The 23,242-nt window shown below is 38.8% G+C and overlaps 2 protein-coding genes across 3 annotated transcripts in view; one reads left to right on the forward strand and one right to left on the reverse strand.

Annotated features, from left to right (window-relative positions):
* LOC311586485 (cytochrome P450 3A13-like) overlaps positions 1-11,327 on the reverse strand; it is a 39,631-nt gene extending 28,304 nt beyond the window's left edge. Inside the window, exons 1-4 of the mRNA XM_084762540.1 lie at positions 11,109-11,327; positions 8,428-8,521; positions 3,315-3,367; positions 371-470 (exon numbers count right to left, since the gene is read on the reverse strand). Coding sequence (XP_084618666.1) covers positions 371-470; positions 3,315-3,367; positions 8,428-8,521; positions 11,109-11,179 — 318 coding nt within the window. The 5' untranslated portion in view covers positions 11,180-11,327. The remainder of the gene's footprint in view (positions 1-370; positions 471-3,314; positions 3,368-8,427; positions 8,522-11,108) is intronic.
* A 7,271-nt stretch (positions 11,328-18,598) lies between these two features.
* The window catches only part of LOC311586487 (cytochrome P450 3A9-like), a 44,964-nt gene continuing 40,320 nt past the window's right edge, over positions 18,599-23,242 (forward strand). For both annotated transcript variants that reach the window (XM_084762542.1, XM_084762543.1), the window contains exon 1: positions 18,599-18,759. In XM_084762542.1, coding sequence (XP_084618668.1) covers positions 18,689-18,759 — 71 coding nt within the window. In that variant the 5' untranslated portion in view covers positions 18,599-18,688. The remainder of the gene's footprint in view (positions 18,760-23,242) is intronic.

A 23,242-nucleotide genomic window follows, 5' to 3' on the forward strand; every position in this document is an offset into this window, starting at 1 on the left:
TAGCCATTCATAAAGTAATTTTTAAATGAATGCTCACATTTTTATTTTTTACAATTATATTACATTTCTCTGCCCCATTTTTCACAAAGCCTCCCATATTCACCTTCTTGATCTCTTTCATACTGATGGCCAATTTTCTAAAATTGGAATATGCATATGCATATATTCCTATATAGAACCTATTCAGTGTATATAGTGTTCACATGTTAAAAATAACAATACACCAGGAACAGTGACTCATTCCTGTAATCTGAGCACTCAAGGAGGCAGAGGCAGGCAGATTTCTGTGAGTTCGAGGGCAGCCTGGCCTACAAACTGAGTCTAAGACAGCCAAAACCAAAACAGAACAAATCAAAATGGAAATACATACTCGCCGATTTGTGAAGACAGAAAAACAATTCTTCACTAGCACTTCCTTGATCATGTCTGGTTTTGCAGTGACCAGAACAGGTTGCGCTCCTTCATATAGCCTGCATTGGGAAAACAAAGATGCTTAAACTTTGATGATGCTGATGTTACCTCTTGCTTTACAAAGTACAGCAACAATCACTTCTAGTTTAACTTAGGCTTTGTAATTACAGAAGCCACTAATTAGGTTAGGCAAGGAAATGAAGACTAATATAACCCAGGCAATAATGAAAAATATGGCAACATAATAGCTCTCCAAATGCATACCATTTAGCGCTAACAATGAGTATCCGATACACCTGGGAAGAAATTGTGCTATTCTTCATAATTTAAGCCTGTGGAAATTTTTATGAGTCTTTGAGAGGAAAACATAATACAAGAAAGCTGAAACACCCAGCAACTACGAAGATGAAAGGGCAGAACAGATGGTGATTATTTTAAGCTACCCATGAAGGTCGGAGAAACAGTGAGAAAGTCCAAATTGCCAAAATGCAAATCAGAGTTCAGATGACACTGAATTTTAGGCTTTTATATTCCAGGGCCAAGGATAATAAGAAAATTAGTCCATAATTAAACAAACAACAAATACAGTTAGTTAAGGATAGGAGCACAATGAAATTAAACATAGGACAACAATGAAGTAATCTGGTGACCCAAGAAGAGAGCCAAATCTAGATGGCCCTTCAGTGTGCAGCCCTTGACAGGCATTTTGTTGCCCAGCTCATCAGATTTTTGTTTCTAATTTCATCTCATCCACACATGCTCTCCCCGTCAAATGGAGCCTACATAAGGAAGGGCTTTCAGTCTGTCTCTGCAAAGTGTGTTTGTTCATATGTTCATCTTGATGGTTCATTCCACTGCAAGTACTTATTCCTAAGATTCCTAAGAGCTATGGTTCCAAAATATTTGGGAGGACAGTGCCGTGATGATGAATCATTCTTCTGTAACTATTTCCATGACAATGAGGCACATAGTATTGACTTAAAAGCCACCATTCCTTTTCACTAAAAATTAAAATCTTTTGGTTAGGCAGGAAGCCTTGGATGCTTAGGAATAAAAGTTGCCTGGAATCCATGTATCATAAAGAGTTCAGTTCAATGATCAAAGTATTTCATTATTCAGGGTGCTTGAACTACATATTGCTAATGAAGTCCTACCTAAGGTGTACAAGAGCATGATCTGGTCTATTCCAATACAAATACTCAATAACAAAAAGATATTTCTATGCTAAAATATATTGTGTTGGAATGTAAAGATAAACTCTATTGTATATCTTTATTTTACATGTTTGCGCATACCCCTGATTATCTATATGTACATAATGTGCACCCAGAAGCACTCAGATGTCCGAAAAAGTTTTGGATCCCCTGGGTTTTAAGCTGCCAGGTACGTGCTCTGAACAAAATTGTGAGTCTTCTGGAAGAATATCAAGTGCTCTGCACTGCTAATCCATCACTCTGGGCCCTAAAGGCAAAACTTTAATATTGAAACGATACTGTTGCAAAAAGCAATTTCTTTGACACCACTAAATATATATGTATCACAGTGAGCTCTTGACATTGGGTCGCATGGCTCTCATTGGCCATGGAAGCGGTCCCTATAATTAGTACTGTGTATTTTCATGGTAGATGAGAGAAGAAGCAGCAGAACTTCCTCCACCTTGCTTGTAGCAGGCAATACATTGATATCTCTTCTTCCCATGCTCTTTCCAAACCTCCAGCAGCTCTGAAAGGGAGCATCTGCTATTGTTGACTTAGAAAAAAATCATAAATGAGTGAATGAAACAACCCAAGAAGGCAACAACATGTTGTAACACATCCAATCCCTGTTCTTGAAAATATGTGGTGAAAGGATATATCTATATACATTCCTGTTATAGATCCATTGCCCACTATCAAGGCTAAACAAACAAAAAGTGAACAGAAATAGACAATTCAGCAAAGTGCAGTGTTACAGACCTCTAAGACATTTGTCAGACATGGAAGACAGTGAGTTGTAGGCCAACCTAGGGTTTATAACAATTTAACAACTTCCAGGGCCACCTGGATGTACTGATACCTGGTTTCAAAATCAATACATAAAGCCCACTAAAAGAACTAAAAGCAATAAAGAAATCTTGGGAATGGGAGAACTGCTCTTCCCCAAGTAAGAGCCACCTCCTGGTTACCTAATACCAAATGATCACCACTGAAAAATTACATACATATATGTAGACTGTAAGGGTTGTACTTGGGAATATGTATTTGTATATACACATATTTATGTAACCACAATTAACGAGTACAGATAACATGCATTTGAAAGAGAGCAAGGAGGAATTTATGGGTAGGATTGAGGAGAAAAAGGAAATGGAGAAATGATGCTATTATATTATAATCTCAAGTAATAAAAATAAAATTCGCAGTATATCAACACACGAACTTAAGAGAAAACAGTGATAAATCCTCATATCTGATTTTCCTCCAGCTTGTATTTGAAAACTGTCTATTTACTGCGTTTTTAAAATTCTTACTTTTACCCAAATGTGAATCACTATGAGGAGACACCCTCCTGAATAAAAGCAAATATTTTATGTGCCTGAAATAATGCATTTCACACAACTTAAGGAGACCTAATTAAGGAAAATGGCATCAAGATCTCTTACAGAACCTCAGAGAGAGTAGGACAAGTTGTAGATCATGAACGGATTCAGACAAATCATTAGCTGCCATTTTCTCAGACTTTCAGACACGGGGGGTGCAGGGGGATCACAAATAAACTGATATATGCAATCTTTGGCAGGACATGTTTTCAGACACTTTAAAGTACACAATTGTGTCTCAAGTAACTCTGGGCTGACAAAGTCCTCATGCAGCTTGGTCCCATATCAGGACAGTATGCCTGATGGATTTTTCCAGAATACTCACCCCCACATATCCCCAAACTTTTTTCGACATTCTACATCAAATTTCCGTACACCCTACGGAGAGAAATAAAATTAAAAGTCAATATTATTCTAAATGTATTGACCACTAACTTGAAAACAAGTTAATCAAATACCAGGACACCAGGCTCATTATTTTTTTCTTTTTTTTAAATTAGTTTTCTGTTTTTAAATATGCAATTATATTATTACACCTATATAAAATAAACTACATACAGCAAAAGAACCACAGATCACTGAGGAATTGGATTCATGTTATATTCATAGTGTGTTACGTTAAATTTGCATCATTTGGTCTACACAATAATTAACACAAGGAGACCAAAGTGTTCTCTTAGTCTGTCAGCTCTACACTGGCAGAAATCTAAACTGATACAAATCTGCCTGTAAACTAAAGAAACTACTCTAAACCTCATAACTTACTTATACCCCAAGCACTTGCCACTGTGGTGATCCCAGGGCCATTTCTCTCCCTGTCTTAGTGAACTCTCTGCTGTCCTCCCCAAACCATCAAACTTTCTCCTCCCCTCCAGGAAGTACCACCTTCCACTTCCTGTCCTTCTGCCCAGCTGATTGGCTAAACAGTGCTTTATTGATGGCTGATACATTCACTCCTGATTCCTCCACATAGTGTTCTTGCTTCTACTGTATTATTATTATTATCATTATTATTATTATTATCATTATTATTATTATACTAACAAGCTGCTAACCTGCACTTCCTGTTTACTCAGGTATTTTACTCCTTCTCAAGTCTCATAAAGGGTTGATAACCAAATAGTTGAGTGTCACACTTAAGCCTAGATGTTTAGGGATTAAGGTATCTTTGTGTCTAGATAGATGTTTTCTATTAATAGTGATGAGATATAATAGATATTAGGTTACATTCAAAAATTTTGACTCACCAAGATAGGAAAATGTTTTCTTCTGGCTCATTACTTTAACCTCTCTAACTAAAAGTTAAAAGATCTTCGAGGAGAAAGAAGAAAACTCAGGAAGTACTTAACAACTGGGATGTAAGGATATTCATGATTTCTTTTGTCAAAATATTGTACATTGCAAAAATTCATTTTTATTTCAATGACATATTTGTTTCTTTCCTGGGTTATTTTTTTCTATCCTGAGTTATTATTTTTTATTATGTTTTGACTCTGAAATCCTGAAACACTGTGTTTTCTACTCCTTGAGTTCTGAGAGAATGAGTCAGGAGGACTCCAAAAAATGTATAATATCTATTTGCTTCTTGCTTGCTGACCCTTTTACTCAGCTGATGGCTACTCTAAAATTATAGTGTGACTAGTACATTCAAGATATAATTTATCCCCATAGTATATAACATTTATATAAGTGTCATTGGTAATATTAACTTAAGAGTAATGTAGACAAAATAGATTGGCATTTTAGTCTTCATGCTCAACATGAAAAGATAAGGAGGGATCAATTTACAAAGAGGAAATATAAAATTTAATACTTTGTCTGACTTCTCACTTCTAAAGCAAGAAAAAAATCATATACTGTGTGACTAAGTGGTGATTATATTTTGGGAGACAGAATCCCTTGTAACTTGGCATGGCTTCAAATTGTCTGTGCATCTTTAGGGTGATCCTAAAATCCCAATTGTTGTGATTTTATTTGCCAAAATTGGTATTATAGGTGTGTGCCACCACGCCCAATTTATATGGTGCTAGAATCAAACTGGGCCTTTGACCATTCTATACAAGAACCTATAGACTGAAATTCATCTTTTGCTTGTGAATCTGAGTTGTGTGAAAGTAGGTCTCTTGCTAAGTGATAGAGTTTGGCCTGGAAAGTGTCTGCCTCATATAGAGAGGTAGGCATATGCAAGGCTTTCTCACAGGCCATGATGAAAGGAGGTGAAAACATGAGTACTGAAGCCTTGTCTAGGAGCAGGCTTGACAAGGTCCAGTCTAGGGATGGAGGCTACCCTCAAAGGAGTCAAAGTTGCAGTTGACTGGGGTCAGACTCTTTTCCCTGTGTTATGGTTAGAATCCTCAGGCCAGCTCTGTCTGAGGTACCCTGTGTTCTCTTTGCCAACACAGCTCAATTTATCTCTCTTCTGACCTTTTCCACTTCCACCTTCAAAAGCATGTTAGAAGCTTTGCTGCTTAATGAAAGTGTTTGGTATGCACGACTCCAAGTCTCACCAATCTGCCTTCTTTATTTCTCACCTCCGGCCCTCACCATCCACATGGCACAATTTTGCCATTTGGGATCTGTATCCCTGCAGATTATGTTTGATTCTGTCCAACATGGGGCTCAAGTACAGAAGAAATCCTCGAGAATGAGCATTGCTATGATAAATATATAAAAACACGCAGCCTTGGGACCGCATTAAGAAAGAAAGGAGGACAGAGTAGCTGAGAGAGTCTAAGGAGCACTCACTTTTCCTTTATAGGTTTGATTCCCTTCTACATTTTCATTCTTCTACAGTGCACTGAAGTGCTTAGAAAAATAGTTTACATTCACACAAAAACCATACACTTGGTTCTCTGAAGAAGATTCAGTAAATTAAACAATGTAAGACCATGTAGGTGAAAGTTTAAAAGCAGAATTCCACCTATGAGGGCCAAGTGAGCTTCCTATTGATGGATTTGTAAAGAACAAGAATAGGAAGCACATCCAGTCACAACTTTCTGTTTGCTTTTTTTCTTCATCCTCGGTCTTCTCTGTGAATACCTCACCTCTAGAGATCCTTATTCCTATGGTTTATGGTCCTAGCATAAGCAAAGACCTAGGATTGATACCCAACTCCATATAATTAACTATATAGTTAAATTATTGTTGTGGGAGTAGGGCATGGTGGCACATGCCTTTACTTATTTTTTTCTTTTTTTTAACTTTATTTTTTAAATTAATTTTTGTTAATTAATTCAGATTACACATATATTGTTAACCCATCACCTGAATCCTCCCATACCTCCATCTGTCCAACTTTCACCCTGTTCATCTCCCCTAGGTTTATGAATGAGGGGGACCTCTTCCACACTATATGGTCATAGGCTATCAAGTCTCATCTTGGTATCCTGCTTATTCTTACTTTGAGTGCCACCAGGCCTCCCCACAAAGGGGAAGTGGTCAAATAGGGGCACCAGAGTTCATGTCATAATCAGTCCACACTTTCCACATAACTGTGGAGAATCTCCTGTCCATTGGCTAGATCACAGTAGGGGTTGTATATTTACTACTTTTATTGCCCTAGGTTAATAGAGTAGTTTGAGTAGAATTCCCTGGGCTCCGATACACCCATCACGATGTTCTTCTTGTAGGTTTCCATGACTTTCTGGATCCTTCTATTTCCCCATTCTCCTATATTTCTATTTCCTAGAGTCCTAGTAGGATGTCCTCACATCTATCCCAATCTCCTTGTAAGTGAAGACTTTCATGGGACATGCCTTTTGGGCTAGTATCCAATTATAAGTGAGTATATATCATGTGAGTCTTTCTGCTTCTGGGATAATTCACTCAGTATGATCATTTCTAGTTCCATCCATTTGTCCACAAATTTCCCAATAAAGAAATGGGGCTCAGAACTAAATAGGGAATTCTCAGCAGATGACCATCAAATGGCTGAGAAACACTTAAAGAAATGCTCAACATCTTTAGTCATCAGAGAAATGTAAATCAAAATAACTCTGAGATTCAATCATACACCCATCAGAATGGCTAAGATCCAAAACTCAAGCGACACCAAATGCTGGTGAGGATGTGGAGAAAGAGGAGCACTCCTTCATTGCTGGTGGGAATGCAAACTTGTACAACCACTTTGGAAATCTATCTGGTGCTTTCTCAGAAAACTGGGATTAGGGCTTCCTCAGGACCCAGCTATTCGACTCCTTGCAATGTACCCAGAAAATGCTCCACCACACAAGGACAAATGTTCAACCATGTTCATAACAACCTTATTCATAATAGCCAGAACCTGGAAACAGCCTAAATATCCATCAGTTGAAGAATGGATAAAGAAACTGTGGTACATTTACACTATGGAATACTACTCAGCTATTAAAAACAAGGAAACCCCAAAATTTGTAGCACATGCTTTTAATACCAGCACTCAGGCAGCAGAGAATGGAGGATCTCTGTGAGGTCGAGGCCAGCCCAGTTTACAAAGGGAGTCCAGGACAGCCATGGCTACACAGAGAAACTATGTCATAGAAAAATAAAACCTAAAACAGATTTTGTTGTACATACAAGAGAGGAATAAGTAGATACAGGAATCTATGGTCATCATCTGCACACCAAGCTTGAGACCAGTCTTGTTTGCAGGGCACACTATTTGAATCCAACCCAATATAAGTGCAGAAAGTGTTTTTTCAAACGATTTTGAATAAAGAAATTATTTTTTAAATGAAAGGGGAAATTGTTGCTTTTTCATATTAGGCAAAAATAGGGAATCCTTAGGAAATTAAACAATGAACCTTTGGTTTGGAAGATTTATGGTCTGACAAAGAAGACATAAAAGTATTTGGAAAAAGAAATCTTCCAAGAGTTAACTCTTCACACATGTATTGATGCTGATTTCCTGAGCATGAGCTTAGGAATGACAGTCTACGAGTTATTTCTTTTAGAAAACACCCACAAAGTCTGTATAAATTCAATGGCCAAATTATATGTGAAATTGTGAGTCTATGTGTGTATTTTTATGTGTATGACTATGCATATATATGAATATGTACATACATGTATACACATATATGTTTGGGTTTATACATATATACATTTATATGTGTGTGTACACACAGTTGTGGAGTTGCCACTCAGTAGCACAGATATGTGTTTTCTTCAAATACTCAATTAATATAACTATACTCTTCTGGAATTTGTACTGAAAATACCTAAATATGATGCACCAAAATTCTATTCATCAGGTTTTAACATCAGGTCCAGGTACCTTAAACAATTCTGAGGTCCCAAACATGTGTCAAAAAACAACAGCTAGCTGGCAATGGGCTATGTGAAATCCTTAGCATTTTATCCCAATGGTCATTTGCACTGGTAGACTGACACAGTTTTCCTGATACTTGTGTAAATGACACAGTCACAAGAAACAAAGTAGAAAATTCAAGATCACTCACTCTCCTGTATTCAAGCATCGATCCAACAAAAGGTAGAGGTTTAGGTCCAGGAATCCCTAGCTTCTTAAAAAGTCCATGTGAAGAGGTCCCATAACTAAAACATGGAGGAAAAAACTGGGTCATGGGTTTGTCAAAGATACACACACACACAAACACCATAAATAGTTACAGACATATGTATATCCATGCAGTACATAAATACAAACATTTATCATGTATATACTTTAATGTACATTTTTACACGTGCACTTCCATAAATATATATATGCATTCACATATGTCCTCACTTATGAATAATATTAAATCACTATATAAGGACATACTGATTTCTTTCTCCTTGGGTACAAATACTAAGAATATAAAAGTCTTTCTAGTAAGGTGATATATATACGTGGAACTTAAGATAAAAAATGCATAACAATAATTATAATAAACTCAAGGTAATTATCTATGATTCAAATCCTAGAGATAATATATAATAAAACTTTATAAAGTTAAGTTTGAATGTTACTGAGCAGATCACCCATGTCAGGAAGTAAACAAAACTCACCAATGTGAGTACCCTAAAATGAAGATTCATGAGATCCCTACTGAATGTTGTATAAGCAGTGAACAGTCAGTTTTCTCAGCCAACCCGAAGAGTCTCCTAACAAGACTGTCTATCCTTTCCTTTCTGACAGTCTGAAAATTTTACTTAGCATCCAAGATACAGATTTTGGGCTGTAAGATGCCTCACTCAGGATGATCTTCCCTAGTCCCATCAATTTGCTTAAAATTTTCACGATTTCCTTGTTTTAATAGCTGAGTATTATTACATTGTGTAAATGTGCCACAATTTCTTTATCCATTCTTTGGTTGAAGGACATCTAGGTGGTCTCCAGATTTTGGCTATTATGAATAAATCTGCCAGGAGTCAACCCAGACCCAGAAAGATTCATGGTATATAATCATTTATAAGTGAATATTAACCATATAATACAAGATAACCATATTACAATCCACAAACCTAAAAAAGCTACAAAACAAAGAGAACTCTAGGGAGGATGCTTAATTTGCATTCAGAAGGGCAAACAGAATAGACACCATAAGCAGGTGAAGAACAGGACAGGACCCTAACATAGATGTCCTCTGAAAGACTCCACTCAGCAGAGAATCAAAGCGATGCTGAGATTCACAGCCCAACTTTGGGCAGAGCACAGGTAGTCATATGGAAGTGTTTGAAGATAGAAGGACCAAAAGGGGACAGGAGCTCCACAAGGAGACTAACAGAGCCAAAATATCTTCCCAGGGGACCTGCAGGGGTTGATGCATCGAATAAAGGCCATCTGTGGAGAGAACTTAGACCTCCTGCTCAGAAGTAGTCACTACACAGCTCTGTCTCTATATGGATCCCCTAATATGGAGCATGTGAGCAAGGGATTTCTCTGACATGGGCTCTGTCAAGCACGTCCTCCTATTAGGGTTGCCTTGCCAGGTCATAAAGGAAGAAGATGCAGGCATCTCTGATAAGACTTAATAGGCTGAGGTCAGATGGAAAGGAAGTATGGCTTCCCCTTTCTGTGGGCTAGAGGAGGCAGGGTTAGTGGGAAGAGGGAGGGGCACTGGGAGGGTGGGATTAGGAGACAAGAGAGGGAGGTGGTTATAATCGGCATGTAAACTGAATGAATTTTTTAAAAACAAATTATTAAAAAACAGAGTATTTGTTTCTCTTGGCAAGGACCTAGATATACTTTCTAGTACCCACATGATTTCTCACACTTCTTTATACTTCCAGTTCTTGGAAATCCAGTGCATTTTAACATCTGTGGGCATTTAGAATGCATGTAAAACATATACATACATATAAGCAGAATATTCATGTGAACAAAATAATAATAAGTATGTTTGCTAAGGATACAGCTTTTGAGAGTCATCATCTGTTCAGATGTGGAGTTTTGAGGCTGCAGGTGCCTTTAAGCCAGTAATTATCCTACAAGTAGCATTCCAAACAAATTCCTGCAATACACTCATGAACTCTTGTTTCTCCAAAGTGGGCACTGGAGGAATGTCCTTATTCATTTGTCAGTGGTGCCCTGCTGAGGACATATAATGTTTTGTTTACTTTTCCCAACAAAAGCCAAACAGCACCATGTGTTTTCCAGATTAAATCATGAGGGTATGAACCACATAAAGCATCCTTTCTCTGTCCTGTTCCTCCCTAGAAAGTACAATCACAGCTTTCTCTACTGAGATGATCAGTCACAGGAACTTAGTTAACTAACTCTTGGTAATCAAGCAATCCCTGTGACAACACACTGGTCAAGCAGGCATGAGTTTAAGCCACCATTAACTTCTCAAGTGTACAATCCCACACTGTTAGTTCTGGAACCTGCAAATCTTCTTATCTCGACGTAACAAATGACAGACTAATGATGGAAAGAAACTAGAAAAGCATCTCATTGTAATCACTTTAAGCCTGCTCCTGATCATCAAACAACATTGGCACTTTAACAAGAGTTTATAACATTTGGCTAAAAACTACAGTGAGAACAATGGTTTGGTTTACACCAGAAACATGTTCAGCTGCAGTGGTATTGATGTCCACTGCATTATAGCTTTTGGTTCTCCAATAGGGAACAAACCTGCCACTCATTCCCACTACAGCAGCACAAAGCAGAGTAGCCCAACCAATTAGTACTTACAGGTAGAGGAGCACCAGGATTGTAAACAGCAGAGCCCATGATGCCATAGAAAAGTTTGGAATCATGTCCATTGGTTTTTGTTTATCCTTCAGGAAATCAGGTAAAGGTTGAGTTCTTCTTCTGAGACCAGTTGTGAATCTGTGATGCCAATCTGCATTACTTATGTGCTAGGAAAGGAGGTGGAGCAGCCACGCTGACCAGTAGAAAGACTGTATCACCTATCATGGTAGGGAAACAGTTGACAGTTCACTTTAGTTCATGCTAACACACATTTTGACTTCTCCATAGTTAATTTTCTCTAGGAAAATAATTAACTAAGCCAATGTTCTTAGCAAAAACAGAGGTCATGGCTGTTAATCAATAATGCAATAGAGTAGGTGACTTTAAGTTTGGTTTTTTTCTGTGGCTGTCTTCACTTTAAAACACATTGAATCTTTGTACAAAAGCTACATGTATAAATGTTAACACATGTATTTTCTTTCTCTAAAATCTCTGGTATCATAGAAGGCAAATTATATTTCATAAACAATATTGCAGTAAAAATCACTTATTCCCATCATAAACTAAAGTTTCTCTTGTGTTACTCTTGTCTTTTTTGCATCTTTGAAGGTTTTCATCAATATTCCCCTTTACACAGTACATTTATTAAGGGAATAATCTGGAAGTTGCTCAATTACATGTTCCCAACCCCTGTGGCAATTAAATGCATTAAAGATACCCTCAGAAACCCCAAAATGTGTTAGTACTCCCTTCTTTGATTAGTTTGACCAAGACAAAGCCTATGTTTGCTTCTTCTACTTTTCTTCCTGTGCCTTCCCTCTGACTGTGTTACGTGAGGGTCTATCTATAATTCTGTGGCTGTGAATCTTTATGTATTATTACTTCTATTAAATGGATATTTGCACTTCAATTTCTGAGCATTACATGAACTATGCCATGGGAAATCAATGATATTTATTTATTTAATCAATTTACAGCCTGATCCCAGGCCCTTCTATCCTCTCCTCCTAGACCTATGCTCACACCTCCCTTCCCTCATTTCCCCCTCATTTTCCTCTCAGAGAAGATGAGGCCCTAAAGGAGTACCAAACCACCCTATCTGATACCTCAAGTCAAAGCAGGACTAAGTACAACCTCTTCCACTGAAGCCAGACAAGGTAGCCCAAGTATGGGAAAAGGATCCAAAGGGGGGTAACAGAGTCAGAGGTATCAGATGGTGGATTCTTTTGGAAATATTTAACAGAGTTTTACAAGAAGAGAATTAGTTTATTGACCCCCAACCCTGAAACACTCAGAAAAACAGAAATTATGATAAGGATACACTATCAAGCTATATCTAAATGTGGTTTACAATATATATGGTAGGTGTTTGTTACATGGGTTACTTCTAGACTACTGAATGCTTTCAGTACATGATTACCAGAAACCACTAATACATACATGCATTACTCTGAGACAAGAGCATGGAAAAATATGTAATTTAGGATGAACCTTGGGCATTACCTTGGGCTGTAGAAAAGCTTGTTTCATTAGAAACCAAAGGCAGCAGAGTTGTTTGTGACATTGTCTCTTTAACTCAGGTTAAACAAACATGATGAGTACACAGTAGGGTATCAGGGTTAAGTCATCTCAAAGTACACTATTAACTTGTCAGGTGTAGCAAGAGTTCAGTCTTGTAGAAAGCAGGGTACTGTAAAATTGTGAAATACATGGAATTGTGTCAACATGCAGTACTCATTAGGTTGTACATCTCAAAATGTTGTTTACCTGAGTTGAAAGGTTTAGGAACTTACAAATATCTCTCTAATTATATACTACTATTATGCTTTTCATTGATGACCTAACTGATGACTTAACCAATGGGAATGATATAATTGGGTGCCACTGTTTCCTTCCTCATTGCTCTGCCCAACTGCCAATCCCCACTGCTGTTCCTCTGTCCCCAACTTTGATGCAGGCCATGCCAGTCAGAAGAACAAGTGCAGGTCATGTCTGCCAAAAGAACAGACCACAGCAACTAAAAGAACAGGTAGGTCACCTCAAGTAAAGAGTCATTGCAGACAACATGTCAGCTGCTAGAAGTAAAGATGGGCTGCCCATTCATGGACATATTCCACTCTCTCATGTGTTCTCCCACTATCTTCAATCCCTAATGCACTCCCCATGACCCTATCTCCCTCTCCAACTTGGGTGAACACTCCCTGCTGGAACAGAGGTCATTCCAACTGCCAAAACTTCAGGCCACAATGACCAGAAGACCGAAGAAGAAAGAGAAACCAAAGGACAAAAGACCTATCCAACAAAAGCAAACTCAGATGTTTGCACATGGTCACAAAGCAAACATCAACAGATACAAGAAAATCAAAATAATCCCTTCCATTTTATCAGACCACCATGGATTAAAGCTAGAATTCAGCAACAAAAGAAACAACTGAAGCCTACAAACTCATGGAAACTGAAAATCTCCCTACTCAATGACATTTGGCTAAGAGACAAAATAAAAAGAGAATTAAAAACTTCCTAGAATTCAATTAAGCTGAAGGCATAACATACCAAAACCTATGGGATACAATAATAGCAGTGATAAGAGGAAGGTTCATAGCACTAAGTGCCTTTATAAAGAAAGTGGAGAGATCCCATACTAGCAATGTAACATCACACCTGAAAGTTCTGGAGGAAAAAACGTATAAACTCCCAAGAAGAGTAGATGGCTGGAAATCGTCAAACCTGGGGCTAAAAATGAACAAATTGGAAACAAACAAAACAATTCAAAGAATCAACAAAGCCAAGAGCTGGGTCTTTGATAAAATCAATAAGATTGACAAACTATTAGCCTGAAGAACCAAATCAGCCTGAAGAAGCTTTAAAAAGAGAACATCATCCCATTTCTCTTAAAGGGGGGTTGAGTAAAATTTTGGGCTATGGATGTTTATCTTCTTTGAAAATTGATTGTGTTATTACTAGCTTTGTTCAGAGAAAGAACGAGGTTGAACTTAGGGATTTTTTTCTCTGAGAATATAAAAATATCTAGGAATGATAGGACAAAAGGTAGATTTTTGAATCTACTCTTCAACTTAAGGCCTTGATTGTTACTCACGAGGCTAATTTTAATTCATTTTTATAGGATATTAGATATTGATGCAAAATAGGTTTGTTTTTAATTCATTGTACTATTCAATTTTATCACAAGACTATACATGTTAAGTTTAACAGAGAGATAAGGGAAAACATTTAGATTAAGTACAAAAACCTCAGAGACCTACAGAATATGTCATTTAATGGAATTTTATTTGTTTTGAGGATTCTTTGAAAATGAGACAGGCTGACTCCTAGCAACACCCAGCCTGCCTCAAAGAAGGTAATGAGCATTTAGGAACCTCCATATGGAGATGGCTTCAGATGTGGCAAACCAGCCATTGGGAGAAAAATGTCCTTGTTTTCTGCCACAGACAGAATTCTGGCTGAAATGGGCAAACTCGGATGCAGGTGGAGTTGACGGCCTAACTCTGCCAAGACAGGGCAAGCAAGTCCCCAATAGTCCCTGCTTCACAAACATGTCTGTCAGATAAAGTGGGACAGAAGGCTGAAGATGGCACTCAAACATGTTAGAAAGCTTCGAGTGACTGTTCTGGTAGTGAAGCTGGCTAACCTGTACTTCTATTTATTCAGTTAATTAATTTTATTCCTTCTGAAGTCTCTGATGATATAGAAGAAAGTGAAACATTATGAGTATAACATAAATATAACAATTGTTTTGTGATGTGTGTGTGTGTTGTATATTGGTGTAATGACATAATGTATAGGTAAAAGGTTTTTTTTTAATTAGGCTAATAGGGGGAATTGTGGCGGAATGCTGAGTGAATGTATCAACCTTCAATAAAGCGCTGTTTAGCCAGTCACCTGGGCAGAAGGACAGGAAGTGAAAGGTGGGACTTCCTGGAGAAGAAAAAAGATTTTGCCACTTGGAGGAGAAGGGAGAAGGGGACTTGATGAGGAGGTCTGGCCCAGAGGTCACAGTGGCAACTGCTTGGAATATATGTATGTCGTAAGGTTTAGCATTGTTTGTTTAGTTTACAAGCAGATTAGAATCAGTTTAGACTCTGCCCATTTCAGTCTCCCTGTGTCAGTTATTTGCTTTGTAAGCTAAACAGATACAAATTACTGTAACAATTGACCCAATACATAACATGGGTTGTGTCTGAGGCAGATACCTGCTTTGTACCTCCAGCCTCCACATGCACAGATACATACAGGCACACATCCATACTCACATGCACCACTAATACCATCAGTGGTTCTAGATCAGCTTTGTTCTTCCTGCCACTTAAAGAATTAAAATGCGGGTGGATTTGCAGCACAACAAGTAGCACAGAAGGTGGAGCCAATAGTTGATAAGTTCTACTACTGAAGGTAGAGAAGCATGCCTACAGCAAAGCACAGATGGAGAAAGAACCCAGGAAACAGAAGGGGATGGAGGAAGTTGAAGTCCAGCGCCTTCTGGAGAGCTTGGGGCTTTAAGGGCTGTGGGTAGGCTGGAACTGGGTTCTTCCCCTAGTTTAAGATTAGTTAATTTTCTGCCCATTGGCTAGATCTGGTCCACAATTGAGTGGAGAGTGGGGTATGACTTTCACACGAACTCTGGTGCCTCACCTTTGACCATGTCCCCTGGAGGGGGAGACCTGGTCGCACTCAGAGGAAGGATAGCAGGTTACCAAGAAGAGGCTTGATACCCTATGAGCATATACAGGGGGGGGAAATCCCCCTCAGGAACAGTCATAGGGGATGGGGAATAAGGGGAAAATGGGAGGGAGGGAAGAATGGGAGGATACAAGGGATGGGATAACCATTAAGATGTAACAAGAATAAATTAATAAAAATTTTAAAAATGGTTAGTTAATTTAAACAAAGAAAGGGAGCCTGAAAGGTGCACAACTTTAGGCAAACTTATCCAGCCCCATCTTGTAACTTGTTGTAAAGCCTGCCAGGCCATTGTTTCAAGTCCGAAGAGTGAGGATCAAAGCCAGGTGTTTTCTATCTTTGTCTTCTGTCTGTGACATCTTTCCCTATCTGTATGTCTAACAGAGATTTGCATAATCCCTAGTAAGTCACTCCTACAATTGTGCACATACACACAAACACACACACACACACACACACACACACACACACACACACAAACGGTTTTTTTTTTTAGTTATTTTATGTTATCTGTATGGGTGTTTTGGCTGCATGTATGTCTGCACATCACATGAGTGCAGTGCCCATGGAGTTGAATCCACTGAAGGTCAAATTCAGAAGGCTGTAAACCACCATGTGGATCCCAAGAATTGAACCCTGGTCCTTTAGCAGAACAGACACTGCTCTAAGTTCTAGAGACATCTCTCCAGCTCCATGGGATAGAGCAATCAGCTCCATGCCAGACCAGCCTGCATCTTTTTGACCCAGGAACATGAAGTGGTTAATTTATAGGAAATGGACACAGAGAAGACAACTTTATCTGAACTTTCCAGAGGCCAACTATTTTAAAGCATTCTATTAGGAACTGGAGGCATAAAAGATAGTCATAATAATTTTATGACATGGTAATGAAAACCAATAATGTTCTCAGAAAAACAAAATTACAATTGTTTCCTGGACATAACAAACTATGTCCAAGACACTAATCATTTTTATTTTTCAGGTCAGTGAGGAAGGATTCTCCTAGATGGAATTTAAAACAATGAGTTCTGAAGAACGAATAAGAGCATTCTTTGAGACAGAGGATATTGTAGGTAGAAGGGGGTAAATAAAAAAAAAACTTCTTGTGGTGTGCTGGAGCATCTTCTGGGTATATTCCAAGGAGTGGAATAGCTGGGTCTTGAGGAAGCCCTATTCCCAGTTTTCTGAGATACCACCAGATAGATTTCCAAAGTGGTTGTTTACATACCCACCTGCAATGAAGGAGTGTTCCTCTCTCCCCACATCCTCGCCAGCATGTGGTGTCACTTGAATTTTTTATCTTAGCCATTCTGATGGGTGTAAGATGGAATCTTAGAGTTGTTTTGATTTGCATTTCCCTGATGACTAAGGAGGTTGAACATTTCTTTAAGTGTTTCTCAGCCATTTGATATTCCTCTGTTGAGAATTCTCTGTTTAGTTCCAAGCCCCATTTCTCAATTGGGTTATTTGGTTTGGTGGTATTTAATTTCTTGAGTTCTTTATATATTTTGGATATTAGACCTTTCTCAGATGTAGGGTTGGTGAAGATCTTTTCCCAGCCTTTGGAATATACCCAGAAGATGCTCCAGCACACAACAAGAAAATTTATTCAACCATGTTCATAGCAGCCTTATTCATAATAGCCAGAACATGGAAACAGGCTAAGTGTCCCTCAGTAGAAGAATGGATAAAGAAACTGTGGTACATATACACTATGGAATTCTACTCAGATATTAGAAACAAGAAACTCCAGAAATTTGTGGACAAATGGATTGAGCTAGAAATTATCATAATGAGTGAGTTAAGCCAGAGGCAGAAAGACTCAAATGGTATATACTCACTTATATCTGCATACTACCCCAAGGGGCATGTCCCATGATGCCTTCACTTACCAGGAAACTGAGACAGAGGGGAGGACATCCCATTGAGACTCTGGATGAGAGAAGCAGGGGAGAATAGCAAAGTAGAAGGATCCAGAGTGTTCTAGAAACCTACAAGTAGAACATTATGATAGGCAGATTTGGGCACAGGAGTCCCACTCAAACTAAGGCACCAGCCAAGGACAATACAGGCGGTAAACTTTAAACCCCTACCCAGATCTAGCCAATGGACAGAACATTCTCCACAATTGAGTGGAGAGTGGGATATGACTTTCTCACGTACTCTGGTGCCTCATATTTGACCATGTCCCCTGGAGGGGGAGACGTGGTGGCACTCAGAGGAAGGACAGCAGGTTACTGAGAAGAGACTGGATACCCTATCAGCATATACAGGGGGAGGAAATCCCCCTCAGGAACAGTCATAAGGGAGGGGAATAAGGGAAAAATGGGAGGGAGGGAAGAATGTGAGGATACAGGGATTGGATAACCATTGAGATGTAACAAGAATAAATTAATAAAAAATTAAAAAATATAAATAAATAAATAAAAAACGTCTAAGTGTAGCTCACATAAATCTCAAGTCTTGCAAAATAAAAGCACCCCTGGGCAAAAGGACAGACTAGAAGAGCTTAAAGTCAATAACTTCAGTCAAGTTTATGATAAGAAGCAACAACCTTTGGATCCAATGATAACACAGCTTGTATTTTTGTTGATATTTCTACCAAAGGAATTCAATTATCAAAGTGGTCACACCCATGGTTCTGTGCCAACTGGCAAGGTAGAAAGTGCACAGAACTCTTGGAACTGTAGGTAGGGCCAAGTAGTGTTTCTGCTGAACATAAGGCCAGCCCCACCCTCTTTTCCAGTACTTAAGCACTGCAGGCTGGCCTCCCTGAATCACAGCAAGGCAGGGAGGGGAGATCAGCAGGCTCAACCTGGAAGGTGCAGTATACACAGCTGAGAGTAAAGCACAAAAGAAAGACTTGATTAAAGAAAGCAACAATGGACCTGATCCCAAACTTTGCCATGGAAACCTGGATGCTCCTGGTTGCCAGCCTGGTGCTCCTCTACCTGTGAGTAAACTGCCCAGGATCCTCTCCTCAGTGGTTATGACTTGGGGAGCATGAATAAGACATTTCTCCCTCTTACCAGCTTGAAAATTCCAAAGGGAAAATAAAAGGGACATTGCTTGGGTGTGGAATGCTATAAAGACCTAAGGTGTTGCTTTCAGTCTTAGGCAAATCCCTCCAAGGAGATACGTATACATTCCTCTTCTACTTAGCTCCACTTTCTGTGGATAAGAAGACTGAGTGACCTCAGTTAGGATTGGGTTGTCCTCTGATTGAGCCTCAGTGTTTCCCCAGATAAATCAACCGAGGCTCAGCAGAAGCAGGTCACAAATGACTGGCCCCTGGGTTTGATGAGAAACTCCTTCTGCAAGGTTTCCGGACCATGGGGATTGGAGGAGCTCTTGTGCTGTCTTCTACTCTGTCTTCTCTGATGCAGGAGACATGTAGTGTTGCTTTGTGTTCACATGGTTAGTTTGTGCTCCCTTGTCCAATTTCTAAGACCATTTATACAATGTCCCTAGTATACCACAGGCTCTATGATAGGCCTAGATTCACTCTTTTTTTTTTTGTTGTTACTCAACCCTGTAGCTCTCTGCCTCCCCAAGCACAGATGTTCTATATAATACGCAGACCTATTTATATAGTTTCTAAATTCCACTGGAAGCATTGATCAAAACATCTATTTCAATACTTCCTTTCTATGTTGGGATGACTTCTTAATGGTACACGGTAAGAAAGAGGTTATCCCGAGTTCCAGGACTATAAATGTAACCACCAAGGACAACTGATTCTACTGGTGTGTGTGTGTGTGTGTGTGTGTGAGAGAGAGAGAGAGAGAGAGAGAGAGAGAGAGAGAGAGAGAGAGAGAGAGACAGAGACAGAGAGACAGAGACAGAGAGAGACAGAGAGAGAGACAGAGAGAGAGAGAGAGAGAGAGAGAGAGAGAGAGAGACAGACAGACAGACAGACAGACAGACAGAAAGAGACAGAGAGAGAGGCAGAGAGACAGAGAATATATATGAGTCTATGGATAGTAGATGCTCCCCCTCACCAAACACATCACATTTAACTTCTGTTATGATTTTACATTAATAAAAGATACTCATGGTGATGTGAAAAGAGAAATATCAAACATTTTTTAAGGGAAGGCTACACATTTGTGGTATTGTGGCAACATCTTTTTCCATCTTATCATGTTTTGCAATTAGTTGAAAAGATTTCCTTTCTCTTGATCCTAAAACTTCTATGAGATAAGACCAGCAGTCTTCTATTCAGAAGGTTAAAGTGGGGCTGTTGCTCTCAGTGTTTGTAACAAGAGCTGTGTGTAAAGTAACTTTATCTGTTCATAAGTGCATGCCTAAGGCATGAACAAATGCATAGGATAGATTGTATGTATGCTTTGAGATAAACTTACTGAGCACGTTTTTATAATTTAACAGGTTTTGCTGGCTTGTCCATCAGGTTATGTTAATCTCTTAGTGTAGGTGGATAAGGAAGCAAATGGGGCAGTGATGAAATAAATTCTATCCAGGTATGAGTTAGGACAGCAGTTCTCAACTTGTGGATCTAGACCCTTTCATGGGGCCACATATCAGATATGCTGCACTTCTGATACTTACAAATTGATTCATAACAGTAGCAAAGTACAGTTATGAAATAACTATGAAAATAATTCTATAGTTAGAGGTCACCAGAGCATGAGGAACTGTATTAAAGGGTGGCAACATTAAAAAAAAGGGTCAGAACCCCTGAGTTGGGGTGAAATAAGAAAATATTACTCACAAGGAAGACTTCTCTGTTGGCTCAGTTTATTAACAATTAAACTTTATTATACAACCCAACTAGCATATACAAGAAGGAAAAAAAGGTTAAAGGGACAGAAGATTAAAACCTCCTGGAATCCGTTCGGCAGGACGGGTCCTTAGGTGTCTCAGTCCCACGAGCTGGTCCGGTCCTTTTCTCTCTCTCCGTGCCTTCTTCCTCTTCCCTTCTACCTCTTCCCAGTCATATGCAAAGGGAGGTCCCTTCTCCCTTCGAGGGTCAATTAGGAAAACAATAGCCACGGTGGGGTTCCTAGGTAGGCTTCCTGAATTCCAAGCCCAGGAAGGCTCCAAACAGTCTCTCACAAGGTATTCATGGTGTGCCCCAAGGGTAAAGCCCGTCAAGACTGCTTCCACCTGCGACAAAGCTTAATCTATCCTACACTTCACCCTTCTCTAAAAAATTAAGAACTATATACACATATATACATATATACATATATACATACTCATCAGGAATCAAGAACATAACAAAGTCCTTTTATACTTGTTATCCTAAGGGAAAGTATACCACTATCCTACCAAAGAGAGTCTTTTTCTTTCATGAGAAATTGTAATTATTAATCTACTAAAGCTTCTAGTAACACTGTGGCTATCTAGTCTTCAATCCCATCAGAGACCCAAGAAGGAAAATCTATCTAATAAAGGAAGTGCTGGCAGGCAACTTCCAAGTTGCAGAGTACAGAGAGAGCAGACTGCCTGGATAGTCACCGAATTCTCTCCTTCATTGGGGCAATCAGTCTTCAGCCTTTCGGCCCAAAACATCCAACGAACTGCTTTTTGAAGCAGGAAATCCGACGGTCTGGTCCATCTATTTTCTTTAAAGCTGGACAGTCATCTTTCCAGCATCATTGTTGATCGTTGCAGACAGTCAGCCTGTCATCAGCCGTAGAGATAAGAGCAGTAGCAGAGCAGTTTTTTCGTCTAGTGACCATTCTGTCACCAGCGTCTCTTGAAGCCCCCATCTTCAATGATGTAAATGGAGAGGCGGCCAGGAGCGGATGTCTCTCTCTGTCAGGAAAGCCCTCATCATTAAATGCCATATTCTGTGGATCTCTGAAGAGTTTGAAGAGCAAATCTATCTATTTTTACAGTTATCAATCTATTCCTTTGAAGACATAGACAAGCTATTAAACAAACCTGCTCTATAACAAAGTGAGTATCTAATAGGATTTCTACGTAACTAAATACCAACTTTTATCCCCGATGATTCCAAACAGTTTTTTATAAGACATTAGAATAATACATCAAATAAACATTGAACAAAAAGAACGTAAATTTCTGACATACAATATACAATATTTTGTCAACATATAACATACAATACATAAGGCAAAAATGAATGGAATATACAATTTAAGTTCATATCAATGTGAAGCAAAAGTTGAAGTCTTAAATTTCCATCAATTAAAAGTCTTAAATTTCCATCAATCTACAATACCAATGTAGAATTTTTTAAGTTAGTAGATTCAATAATCTACCTTTTATTCTACAATCCTGTATCCTCCCTTCCTTCCCCCCTTTTTCTTAATATTAAAAGGGATAGAAAGTAAGAGAGAAAGAAAGATAGAAGAAAGAAATCCCCAAATGAACTTTTATTAATTGTAAATAACCCCGTTAGGCAAAGATGAGCATTGGTAACCCACCAAAAACACACATCCCACCTACTGGGAATGGGGGCGTCGTGTTCTCAAAATTACTTGATGCTGTTTAAGAGAAAAATATTTTTCGGGTACCCAAGAAAAATAATATATTGGCCAAGCGCTGGAAAAGCTAGCTGTTTTTTGTCCAGTCCTTTTGGGATCGATCCTTTCGGCTAGCCGATTTATTGTTAATATGCATGCAATTTCTGGAAGAAGCAGTAGTGTCAGAGGCAGAAGTTCGATCTTCATAATTGTTCTGAAAGTAAGCAGACTTTATAAATCATTAGTACAGGTATGTTAGTACATATATAATTTTCAAGGGAACATCATTTGAGGCATCTTGCTCGAGGTGCCAGAGGCATGCTTTTGGGGTTAAATCACCCATGCTGCCTGTTGTCTTCAGCATTGTCCTGCTTTTTGCAAATACAGGGCTCTACCTGCATATACACCAATAGGACAGAAGAGGGCATTAGTTCTCCAAGCTGTAAGGAACAATGTCAAGCTGTTAAGAACCAGGTAGCTCTTAAGATTCACTTGTTATATGGTCAGATTTAATCTTTATAAGTTTAGTTGGTAGCCATATATTTTCACTCCCTGTGGAAACATACGCATACCCACGACCCCATCTCAAAACTACTGCAGGTTTCCATTTCATACTTTCCAAGTCCTTGAAGAATATTGGTTGCCCCAATTCTTCAGTTTTTTCTATTATCCAATGTCTCTCCGCAGCTGACGTCCCTTCATCATTACCAAATGCCAAAAATTCTATCCGTTTTCCCATCCCTTCATTTTTATACCTCAGCCTTTTTATCTGTCCAGTCAAATCTGCAATCTTTTCCAAAAGGATAGAACTTACTGACCCTTTCGGCTTTTCTATGTCATTAGCCTGTCTTCTAATCCTTCTAAGTATGAAATATTGTAATAAAAGGACAATGAGAAAACAAAGAATTCCCTCTAAGTATAATGCAGGAAAGAGTTTTGCAACAGCAGTTGCAATTTTGCCAATACCCTGAAACAACATTT

This window comes from Acomys minous (assembly GCF_964271855.1).
Source record: "Acomys minous genome assembly, chromosome: 16".
NCBI lineage: Eukaryota > Metazoa > Chordata > Mammalia > Rodentia > Muridae > Acomys > Acomys minous.